General features: G+C 43.1%; 1 protein-coding gene across 4 annotated transcripts in view; it reads left to right on the top strand.

Annotated features, from left to right (window-relative positions):
* The first annotated feature begins 1423 nt into the window (after window positions 1–1423).
* Window positions 1424–12468, top strand: part of BNC2 (basonuclin zinc finger protein 2) — a 486409-nt gene continuing 475364 nt past the window's right edge. For 3 of the 4 annotated variants that reach the window (XM_055577984.1, XM_055577992.1, XM_055577994.1), the window contains exon 1: window positions 1424–1553. In XM_055577984.1, the coding sequence (XP_055433959.1) occupies window positions 1551–1553 (3 nt within the window). In that variant the 5' untranslated portion in view covers window positions 1424–1550. The remainder of the gene's footprint in view (window positions 1554–12468) is intronic. The other variant, XM_055577981.1, reaches the window with a different exon arrangement.

Raw genomic sequence — 12468 nt, forward strand, 5'->3', positions numbered from 1 at the left:
TGTTCTGCCAAGCAAGCGTTCGCCTTCGCCGATTCTGATTGCCAAGTGCTCAGGGAGTGGATGCTCCAAACCTGTGCCTGCCTTCCTCCCGTCAGATAAGCAGAAAGTTTGCTCAGGCTATGATAAATCTGCACAACGCGGAGATGTTTTTGGCACAAAATGTACGTTAGGAAGATGACGGTGATTAAACACCGCCCCCCCCCCTCCCCATTCTTGCGGCCGGGCAGTGTGTTTTGCCTGCATTTAAGAAATGTCCTTCAGCGGCAGGCGTGTGCGCGCTGAGCCTGCAGCCAGCGTTTTTGTATCTCCAGGGCAGGGTGACTCGGGCCGGCTGAGTGTCACCCAAAGATGTGACCGGCCTTCCCCCCGCGGGCATCCGCGGAGGCGGCAGCCTCGTTCCTCTCCCCCGGCGTCTCCAGCCAGAGGCCCGAGGCCCAGACCACGAGAAGGGGAAGGAAGCCCTCGCCGCAAGCCGGCGTCTGGGCCGGCACAAAACACGCCGCCACCAAAAAACTTTTTTCCACCAGCCGCGCGAAACTTGTGCCCTTTTCGCCCGGCACGTTCTCGTTCCAAGTTGCTGGCCCCCTAGGGTTTCCTCCGCTTCCCTCGCCTTCTCCCCGGGGGACATGCGGGAACCGGGGGCTGATCCTCGAGCGGGGCAGCTCGGCGGGCACGGAGGAGGAGGGGAGGGGAAGGGGAGACGAGGAGAGGGCGGCGGCGGCTCGGGAGGAGGAACTGGTCAAAGGGGACCCTGACGGGCGAGTGCCCGAAAAGGAAAGCGACGGCATGGTTTGCTGCAGTCGGAATAAAGTTCGCGCCCTTTCCTCGGCGTTTCGCAGCCTCCCCTCGGCTCTCCCCCACTCCTTTTTGACAGCTGGGCGCTAGCGGCCACCTCCACCTCCACGCCCGCAACTCCCCGGGGGGGGCGCCAAAGTTGTTTTTCCATCCCCAGAAAGAGCATGGGGGGGGGGGAAGTAACAAGGGCGCGGGGGGCGGGGGTGGGGGTGGGGGGCGTGTAGAGATATACATACTCCTGCACCAACCCGGTAGAAATCGGCGGACAAACAACTAAACTAACCTACTTTTATTCTGCAAAAGGGAAGCAACATTGTAGTCAAGACAGTTTTGCAGAGAGGAGAAACTTGTGGGGCTTGCAGGTCCGTCCGAGGTCACCTCGCCGGTTACCCCCCACCCCGCCCCCAGCCGCCCCCATCCTGGCACAGTCCGTTCTTTTTTTTTTTTTTTTTCTGTCCCGACGAGGCAGGGGAACTCAGCAGGCTCCGACTTGGGGAGCCACTGCGACCCTGGGCGCGGGTGTAAATCAGTCACCTGAGCGCAGAGGGGCCGCGGCGAGGGCGCGCGCTGGCTGGCGGGCGGGCGGGCGGGGAGAGGCGGAGGCGGCGAGAGCGGCGGCCCGGAGGAAATCGGGAGGGGGAGGGAAAGAAAGGCCGAGACAGAAGGAGCGTGAGGCGGCCGAGGGGTTGGTCCAGGCGCGGCCGCTAAGAGGAGACCAAGAGGCGGGGGCTGCACTTGACAACCAGCATGCGGAGATGGTAAGAAGTTTCCACCCTCCTTTCCTTTTTATTCTAGACTTCGGAAGAAAGGAGCCCCGCGCCCGCGCGCCTCGGGGGCCGCGTTTTCCACCAGTCCTGCGGCGGGAGGTAGAAGGGAGGGCGGGCAGGAAAGGGGAGCCCCCAGTCCACCCCGCTCCCGAAATCACCCATCAACTTGGCCCGAGTGTTGGAAGAGAGCTCCAGGTGGGAGGGCGGGTGTGCGCGCGGGCTCCGGGGGTTCGAGAAGGTCGCCCCTCTCGCGGCCCGCGAGCAAGGTGAGCGGCAGGCGAGCGGACGGCTCCAGGGAGTTGGGACGGGCCGGGAGGAAGGCGGGGGCTGATGGAGCGCTGGAAGGAGCTCGGGGCGGAGAGGCACGCCGTTTGGACCCACGGTAACTTTTAAAACTTGCCCGCGGGTGCGGGACCGGCGGCTGGGCGTGGGCGCCTGGGCGCGCTGGTGCGCCGCGCGGGGAGGACACCGCCGCCCCGTCCCTGGCACCTCTGCTTTTCCCCTCTTCTCGCCCTCCCATTCGGGAACCCTCCCTTTGTAAATGAAGAAAATGTAGGAAGTGCTCCTGGAGGTTTTCTGAAGAATGTGCAAAACGCTCGGCAGCAAAATCAACCTTTGAGAGACAGCGATTTGGAAGTGCAATTCGACACTAGCCGATTCTTGTTACTTACACATTGATTGCAGGGTGGCATTTGGGGCCCGGAGAGGGGGCAGGAGAAAAAAAGGAAAAAACCAAACACCTAACCCTAGGTGAAATTCTCTGTAAAGTGAGGCTGAGATTAAAAAAAAAAAGTTCCAAGTCCAAGTGGTGGAAATGGGGAGGCTTGCGAAGCGAGATTTCAGCACAGCCCCTCCGCCCGAAGCGGCTTCTCTGCAGCGAGGCAGCGGGCAATTAACTCGCCGGGTGCTGAGCGCTCTGTCCGCTTTCGGGGAAGTGATTTGTTAGAGATGGGGCTGGACCACTCCCTTCCTTTTAGTTTGCCCCCACCCTTTGCTGCTGTTGTTGCCCCCTCTTGGGAATCTGATATACCGTGTTCCGCATGTAGATGGACTATGTAAGAGAAAGGGAGATAGCGGGTTGGCATTTTTTTCTCTTCCCTTCCCCCTAATGTGACATCTCTTGTTTCACTGATCAAAGTCACAACTGGAGTGTAGGACATGCGACTGTCAAATGCAGGCACCAAAAAAAAAAAAAAAAAAAAAAAGCGTGAGCCCAAGTCTGTGGTTACAGTAACGCTGACAGAAATTAAAGTGGTTTTGAAAGCAGCGTGCGATTTACGGTGGTTCCCATTTTACCCTAGAGTCAAGCTGTTGTAAAACTGATGTACAAAAGACATCATAAAATAATCCTGTGTACCCAGGATTAAAGTGGCAGAAAGTGGCCTGTTTTATTGTTTTTTATGTACTTAGTGGAGAGTTGCAATGGTTGGAACCTGTATTTAAGTGGAGGCGTCAAAACAAAATATTAAGTATATCTATTTAGCACTTGAGGGTTTTTCTTATAGCGGCTTTTTACCCAAGAACACTGTAAAAGACAGTTGTAGGTATTATTTTCTTTTCCCTTGCCCCCTAGCCTACATACTATTTGTCCACACATCTATTCCCAAATACTAGTCACTTTGAACAGTGGTTAAGTACATTTGTCACCCGCTGCTTTGTATTCTGCAGTTTCAGATATTACTGTGCACACACATACATTATTTAAGTGGTGGAATTTATTTTGGTGTAGTGTGTATGATCTGAGGACTTACTCGAGTCATGAGACCCTGTGCAAGTTAATAGAACTTGCTTCACCCTTTGGAATCACCCCCACCCCCTCAAGAAAATCCCTTGTGAACTTTCATAGGGTATCTGTGTTTTATGTTACATTTGTAGCTGCTTTATTTAAACCGTTCAGCCTTAATGAAGCTCTTGAAGCTTTCTGTTCCCGGAGAGCAGAGTATTTAAAATCCAGATTGCTAATCACTTTACCAAAGTACAGGAGTAGCTTCACCTGAGGGAAGCAATACTGAGCCTGGACATGAACTCTATTTGAGTATCCTGTGAGAAAAGTCTCAAACTGTCTTTTCCACCCCAGAGAATATTAAGTTCGCTGTTGTTTGCATGTAAGACTTTGAAAAAGAACCAACCCCCGAGTGATTTTAAAAAATAAATAGAAAGAAGAATATTAATGGCGTTCATACCTTCCCAATACCTGATTTTTTTCTTCCCCCTGAAATGTAAGATACCTGTCAGGCAGGACTATGTGATTACAGAAAGCAGCAGACAAAAGCAGAGGTGACTATTGCTATATTAAAATGTAAGTGTTACAGTTTGAATTTTCATGTGAGAGTTTTTGAGTTCAGTGCTTTACATAACATTTTGTCCTAATCTTGCTTGCTGTCAGGGATGTTTCATGGTTGTGCAATTGCTGCAGTCAAGAATGCCAATTTGCATTCCAGGAGTGTCATTTGATTACTTTTATCTGCACAGCTCCAAGACCGGCCCAGACCTCTCGTTTCATCTTGCCATGTCACGAGTCAATGCTGTGTCGTCTTTTCAAAAATCTGCCTGATTTAGACAAGAAAGAAAAGTACTTTCATGTTGCAGCCGCAGTCCCCTGCTAACTTGTCAGCAGCAGGATATGATTCACTTGGGCCCAGAAGAATGGAACAGAGAGGCGGGTTAGACGGTTCAATAAAGCCCACGGACAGGTAGTGTGTGACGTCCCCAGAGAGCCACAGTTAATGAAGAACAGGTCTGCTTAGTTCTCCACACGCTGACCTGGTGCTGTCCCCACAGTTTTCTCATTTGATCTTTCCCAGCAAATTGATCTTTTCTTGTATTTTTTTGCCTTCCAAGTTAGTCCTTGTGGGACTGAAATTAGCAGAGCAACTTAAGTTGGATAATACAGCTGTTCAGAAAAGAAGAAATTGGACACTGGCTCAAAAAGAGGTGGGGGGGTGGAGGGAGCTTTTCTTTTTGTTATTGTTTCTGGGAATATTTCTTATATTAAGGGAGCCCCAAATAGGTGATGACTTGAAGGTAGTGTTTCCCTTTATTTTTAATTTTAGAGTTAAGGTTCCACACCATTTTAAATGTTCCTTGAGTATTTGAAAGATAATCCTAATGAGTAGGATTTAGCATTTTTTCATATTCACTTGTTTGAAATGATTTGCTAGTCGACTTTGTGTCTTTTATGGCTATTGTGAGGTAGACTAAATATCAATGTCATACTTGGGCTGTATTATTTATATTCTTCTGTATCACGACAGGTCCAAGTTATCCAGGGCTGAATGGCATAAAAGATTAAACAATAAAAATTATTAACAGTGTTGTGTATAAATATTATGGTACATGGACATGTTTTCTACAAATTACCACCAGCCTCTTTTATATAAACACCACAAACACACTATTAATAAAATATTTTTAAAAATTTTCAAAATCCTGAATTTAAGTGTATGTTCTTAGAACTGAGACCAGATTACAAGTTCGAATTTCTGTAGATGGCTATTCTTGCATGTCCTTACTTTTTTTTATTAAACTTAATTTTAGCAAGTGAGTAAATCTAAGGTTGGGAATGTATATGTCCTTTAAACAGGTTAAAGTTTCACTTATAGAATTTTGTATATAAAGCTTAGGTTGGAAACAAGTAATAGATTCTTAACTCGTTGCGGACTTGAGGAGCACTGCTTTCTAAATTCCTCTGCAGCTGGTCTCATTTACCATCTACATCCTTACAAGAAACAGTTGAAAAACGTTTCTTGTGAAAGGGAGGCAGCCTCCTCAGATCTTTCCTGTTGGATGGGAATTACATAGGATCATTGGATCATTGGTTAGTAAACTCCTCACTGAAGAGCTAGAGGGAGCCTCATGATTTTATTAGATATACTTAAGGTTTTTTTTTTAAAAATCACTCTAGCAATCAGAATGTTGCAGGAAAAGAGTAGATAATGAGTACTGGCTTAGTATTTAGGCTTGGAGATGCTATTGTAGTTTCTCTTTTTTTTAAGCTGTGGTAGAAGCAGCAGAACTTTCTACAAGAACAGTCAAAATAGGATTTTCAGGGTTCTCTCTTTCAGATGGTCTGAAGATCAAGCAAAGTACATTCACAGATATTTTAAATCTGTTTTGGTTTGCTAAGGACTGCTTGTAGCTTTGTCCACTGATGGAGGTCTGTTAAAGAGGCCAACTTCAAAGTTCTGTTTACTGGAACTTCCTGTCAAATCACTGAGGAGGGGATACCTTCTTTCTGTTCACTCCAGACAACCTCCTGTCTTTTTGAAGTAGTTTGAGGCAGAACTGCCCTACTCTAGACAGAAAACTCCTTTCAGATAAATACTACACAATATAAGCATAAATAGCAAACCATTTATAAAGCTGATGTATCAGAGATCAATAAATTAGTTAAATTTAAAGAAATAGAACTTAAGTGGTATTAAATTCAATATTATCTAATTTCACATTTATCACTAAAATTTGTGATACATTTACTTTAAATGGTCATTGATCATAATTTAAGTTTAATATTTATATGCTAGTTTTTAGTAGCATTACTTTGCACAAACTTATTTACCATTTAAGTAAATAGTATAATCCGGTGAGATAAACTACCCAGATTGGTCTTTTTTTAATCTCCAGCACAGTAGCTCTCATTATGTTGCTAGCCAATAAAAGCCTTTATTTGTTGCCTATTAGAACCCTCAGTACACGCAAGAGTTCAGCTATAATTTAATTTGGCTGTTCAAAGAGGCTCCCTTGTTTTAAAACATGTTCTCAGTATGCTTTTATAATTTATTGAGAACCTATATTCTAACTTGGGTATATGCATAGGAACACTTTTACAGATATATCATGTTCTAACATTTGGCCATAGCAAAGTCATACATTTTTCCCCTTTAACAAATAAATCTGTATCTAACAATGTCAATTTCTTTTTCTTTTTCTTTATTTTTACCTTGATGTTCTGGAGCATTTTTTTTTCAGTAATTTGAATAGCTTTGTTATGATTATTTATAATCAATTCCCCATGGAACATAACCTTCCCTTAGGGTGTAGTGAGTAGAGCACTGAAAAAAAGTTAATTCCATTATTAAGAATTCTAGTTGGGGACATTTCACTATTGTAGTCATTTGGAATTACAACAAAGTTTACCTTGTACTTCACACATTACTAGGGTGATAAATTCAGTTTCTTTACAGGAAACTGCTGGGAAGTTTTGCAGAGTGGAAGGTGGCTTGAGTGTTTTGGTTGATATCATTTGTAGCAAACCACTGAAGACTAGAACTTGACTATAGAACTCTAAAATAAGTATCAGGAATTCTTCTGCAAGGAAGGCAGAATGTGGAGCTGCTAAATGAGTCACCGCATGTATATCTTAGCAGTGGGAATCACATCAAGCCAGCCCTCCAGATACAGTATTTAATAGTTGTCAAAATGTACAGTATTGTTTTGGAACTTGTGGTTCACGAGTTCATAGTCTCTTGCTTTTTTGTGTTCAGTACAAAGATGTAACAGCCCACACAAAACATTTTTCTCTTATTATGACCTTACATTTGCCAAAGTGCCCCATGCTGAAATTCCTTTTCAGTATCTTTTTTTTTTTTTTTTCAGTCCAAAGCCAGACGTGTACCCAGACACAAAAGCCTCTGTGTATAGCAAGCTGTTTTAAATATTGTGACTCGACGATGTGCTGTCCTTTCTCTGCTTGAGCCAAGGATCTCTGCTCAGTGTCTGTGGATTACCAAGCTCCTTCTTTATTGTACCTCTTGTCAACCATTCCTATTCATTTAACCTTTCATTAGTGTCTGTGCAGCTTCACTGTCTGGAAAGGCAAGGAAAACCCGAAAGGCCCCACTGTCACAGTTATTAGATTTCTCGGTTACATCCCAGCAACCATAGAGAAGTGAGGGGAGACGCTATTGTCATGCGTGCTGCTGTCCTGGGGTGCGGCCCTTCTGTGCACGGCAAAGACATGTGCCACATGTTGATATGCATCCCGGGGATGAATGCGCAACACGGGGCATAGGCTGCCGCTGGCAGTAATGAGCTTTGTAGGAGTTATTGCAGAGACCAACAGTTTGTGAAGGAATTCTGCTTAACAGGCCAAGGAGATAGACAGAGTTGAGGGCTGCCAAGATTTGCCTGTGCGGAGCTTAAGTCAGTCACATTGTTTCAGCTAAAACTTCCTTTGAGGAGAGAACCGATATATTGGACCGTAAGGAATAGTCTTATTTTCATTTCTTAATCTTTCAGAGGACACCAGTGATGTTTCTGGTGACTATTCGGTGTATTATAACTAGTTTTTATACTGGCCAAATCCTGCCTGTGAATAAATCTATTTGCAGTTTGTCTTACTTCTTCTATATCTAAAAGAGAATTTAAGAGATGTTTCCTGGATGTCATATATGTGTTTTCAAGTCTTATGTTAGTTTCCCCCTGTTGATTTCCCTCTCACATCTTTTGTGTTATTCCTTGATGCTTTAAAAATGCATTTGCCTCATTGCTTCAATGTAAAGGAAGAAAAAAATGAACATTGAATTATTTGCAAATTATAATGAACAATATGTACAAATTTTGGATTGGGAAATGCTACTCAATATCTTAAAAAGATTCATTGAATTACTTTTTAAGAATTCTCAAGACATTTGAACAGGTAAATTATAATACCTGTATCTCTATACACAAGTTCACTTTTTTAAATTAGGAAAATATTTGTTGCTAGGGGCGACTAGAATATTTTTTGTCTTTCTAATATAAATAATTTTTGTCAGTTTACTAAACTGTTTTGGTGTTCCCCAATAGCTTTGCAAAAATATACAATATTACAGAATCCTTATAAAGTGATTTTTAAATTTTACATGACCTTACCGTTTTTAGCCAAGCCTAAAATTTTCATAGTTATACTTGAAACTTTCTCTGGTGAGTTCTTGAGAATTCTTTTCATGGTATCTTGTGGGCTAGGTTATCTTTGTTTCAGAGAGGAGAGATGAGCTATTTCCACATTCATTTTTTCAGGTAGGATGATCCTCCCCAGGGAAATACATATTCATTCAGTAATTGACAGCTAAGTGCCCAGCCAGCATAGGGCTGTGTCCCAGTCTCTGGACCATTGGGTGGGAAGTTCTATGCAGATAGTAAGATGACTGTACCTTGATCCTCTCAGGTGACCTGGTGGCCTTCCCATGATCAGGGCAGGGGTATGTTAGTTTTCTCTCTTCTAGTGTTTCTGTTCCCATTCATTGTGGTTTGTGTTAGAAGTAGAAGAGGAAGGAGGGGCTTTCTAGGCTATAATTTTACCTTTCCCACAAAAGCCATGTGGTAGTTAAAAGGAATGCATGGCAGGAGCTGGTCTCTACACGAATCCTGCACCTATCTTTCCTATGATCAGTATCTCAGTTGGCTGATCACACCTTGGAGAGAGATTGTACCACTATCCACTCCAGAGTGAGAATGGCCCTGAGCCTGGGTTTAGAGGCAGGTCCCAGTCTATAGTCTACCTAGGACTGAGAGCCTCCATTTCATCCTTGGTAAAATAAGTGATTTTTATAATTTCTATGTTTCTTTCCAGTTGGAGCATGTTATGTTTTATGTTATAGGGCTATCTAATCAGAACCATTAACCATTTTTAATATATATAATTTTAACCAGTTGTATATATTGAGATATAATTCATATGCTTAAAATGTACGATTAATAACATTCCTTGGTATGGCTATAGCATGTTTTATTTGTTTATTCCTCCAATGATTGACATTTGGGTAGTGTGGACTTCTTTATTATTATACGTAATACTGCTGTGAACATTGGTGTGCGTGTGTTCCATTTTCACTTTCGTTAGGGATATACCTAGGAGTGGACTTGCTGAGTCATGTGGCAGCTGTCTTTGCACCTTTTGAGAAATTGCCAGATCGTTTTCCAAAGCAGCTGCATATTTTACATTTCCACTAACAGTGTGTAAGTTCTCTAATCTCTTCACATCCTCTCCAACCTGTTACTGTTTGTCTTTTAATTTAACAATCCTGGTGGGTGTCAAGTGATTTTGATTTGAATTTCCTGGAGTGGTACTGATGTTGGGCATCATTTTATATGCTTAGTGGCCATTTGTATATCTTCTCTGTATAGCAGAAATGTCTTAAATCCTCTACTCATTTTTCATTTAGGTTGTCTTTTTGTTGTTGAGTTGTAAGAGCTCTTTATATATTCTGGTGGTGGTGGTGTTTAGTTGCTAAGTTGTGTCTGACTCTTTGGAACCTCATGGACTGTAGCCTGTCAGGCTCCTCTGTCCATGGGATACTGGAGTAGGTTGCCTTCTTGAGGTGATCTTTCCAATCCAGGAATTGAACCTGTGTCTCCTGCATTAGCAGGTTGGATTCTTTACTGCTGAGCCAGCCAGGAAATGCCTTTTATATTCTGGACACAAGTCTTTTATTAGATACAAGATTTGTAAGTATTTTCTCCCATTCTGTAGGTTGTTTTACTGTTTTTACAATGTCCTTTGAAGCACAGAAGCTTTACATTTTGATAAAATCCAATTTATTTTTTCTTTTGCTGTTTGTACTTTTGGTGTGCTAAGGAACCATATTCTAACTCAAGGTCATGAATATTTACTCCTGTGTTTTCTTCTAAGGGTGGTACAGAACCTGCCTGCTAATGCAGGAGACATAAGAGACATGGCTTCGATCCCTGGGTTGGGAAGATCTCCTGGAGGAGGGCATGGCAACCTACTCCAATATTCTTGCCTGGAGAATTCCATGGACAGAGGAGCCTGGCGAGCTACAGTCCACAGGGTCACACAGAGTCGGAAATGACTGAAGTGACTTAGCGCTTAGCACTATCTTAAGAGTCTTATAGTTTGAGCACTTACATATAAGTCTTTGATTCACTTACGCTAACTTTTGTGTATAATATGAGTAGGGGTCCAACTTCATTCTTTTGAATATGGATATCTTAGTTGTTCCCAGCACCGTTGTTTGACAATTCCTTTCCCCTTTGAATTTCATGATACCTTTTTGGGAAAATCATTTGACCATAGATGTAGAGGGATTTAATTGTGGAATCTTCACTTGGTTCCATTGGTCTGTATGTTTATCCCTGTACAAGTTCTACACTGTCTTAATTACTATAGTTTTGCATTGTTTGCAACTGAGAGGTATGTGTCTTCCAACTTTGTTCTTCTTTTTCAAGATTATTTTAGCTCTTCTTGGTTCGTTTACAATTATTTTAAAAATTATTTTTATTACGGTAAAAATAACACAATTTATTTATTTTAAAATTTTATTTATTTTTGGGTGCACTGGGTCTTTGTTGCTATGAACAGGCTTTCTCTAGTTGTGGCATGCGGACATCCCCTTGTGGCGGCTTCTCTTCTTGTCGAGCGTGGGTTCTGGGATGTGCGGGCTCAACAGATGTGGCACGCAGAGTGAGTTGCCCCGCAGCATGTGGAATCTTCCTGGACCAGGGATTGAGTTCATGTCCTCTGCACTGGCAGGGAGATTCTTAACCACTGGACGACCGGGCAAGTCCAACACATAAAATTTAATGATTTCATTATTTTAAGTATACGTTATAGTACTGTTAGCTGCGCCTTTTCATACAACAGATTGTTAGAACTTTTTCACCTTGCAAAATGTAAGGTTTATACCCATGCCTATTGAACAACAGTTCGCCATTTCCTGTCCTCATAGCCCCTGGCCAACCACTGTTCTACATTTGAAGGATTTGACTACTTTAAGTACTTTGTATAAAGGAAACAATGCATTTATATGAAGTATTTAAGTAGGATAGTCACATCTGTCCTGTGACTGGCTTATTTCACTTAGCATGATGTCCTTGAGGTTAATGCATGTTGTAGCACATGACAGGATTTCCTTTTTTTTTTTAAGGCTGAATAATTCATTGTGTATATATATATATACACCACATTTTCTGTACCCATTGGTCCTTAGATGGACATTTAGATTGAGTTCCCCATCTTGGCTATTGTGATGATGCTGCGAACATGGATGTGCAAATAACTCTGAAAGATTCTGCTTTCAGTTCGTTTAGATATATATCCAGAAATGGGTTGCCGGATCATATAGTAGTTATCTTTTAAATTTTTTAAGGAACCTCTGTTCTGTTTTCTCTGGCTACTGCCCCATTTTACATTCCCACAACAGTGCACACGGGTTTCAGTTTTTCCACATCTTTGTCAATGCTTATTACTTTTTGTGTTTTTTTTTTTTAAAGCAGTGGCCTAACAGATAAGAGGTTATATCTCATTGTTTTGACTTGAATTTCCCTGATGATTAATGATGTCGAGTATCATTTCTTTCTTTTTTTTTTTTGGCATCTCTGGGTGGCATGTAGGAGAAGGCAATGGCACCCCACTCCAGTACTCTTGCCTGGAAAATCCCATGGGCAGAGGAGCCTGGTAGGCTGCAGTCCATGGGGTCGCTTAGAGTCGGACACGACTGAGTGACTTCACTCTCACTTTTCACTTTGATGCATTGGAGAAGGAAATGGCAACCCACTCCAGTACTCTTGCCTGGAGAATCCCAGGGACGGGGGAGCCTGGTGGGCTGCTGTCTATGGGGTCACACAGAGTCAGACACGACTGAAGCGACTTAGCAAGGGTGGCATGTGGGATCTTAGTTCTCTGACCAGGGATCAAACCCACGCTACCTGCAGTGAAAGCATGGAGTCTTAACCGCTGGACTGCCAGGGAAGTCCCCTTTTGCACATTTTTTAATTGGATTATTTGATTTTAGGTTGTTGAGTTGAGGAGTGCTTCATATATTCTTGATATTAACCCCTATCAGAAATGTGGTCTGCAAATATTTTCTCCTATTCAGTAGGTTGCTTTTTCTGTTGATTACTTCCTTTGCTCTACAGAAGTTTTTAAGTTTGAAATAGCCCTATTTGTCTTTTCTTTCTATTGTTG

Source organism: Bubalus kerabau, chromosome 4 (genome assembly GCF_029407905.1).
Source record: "Bubalus kerabau isolate K-KA32 ecotype Philippines breed swamp buffalo chromosome 4, PCC_UOA_SB_1v2, whole genome shotgun sequence".
NCBI lineage: Eukaryota > Metazoa > Chordata > Mammalia > Artiodactyla > Bovidae > Bubalus > Bubalus kerabau.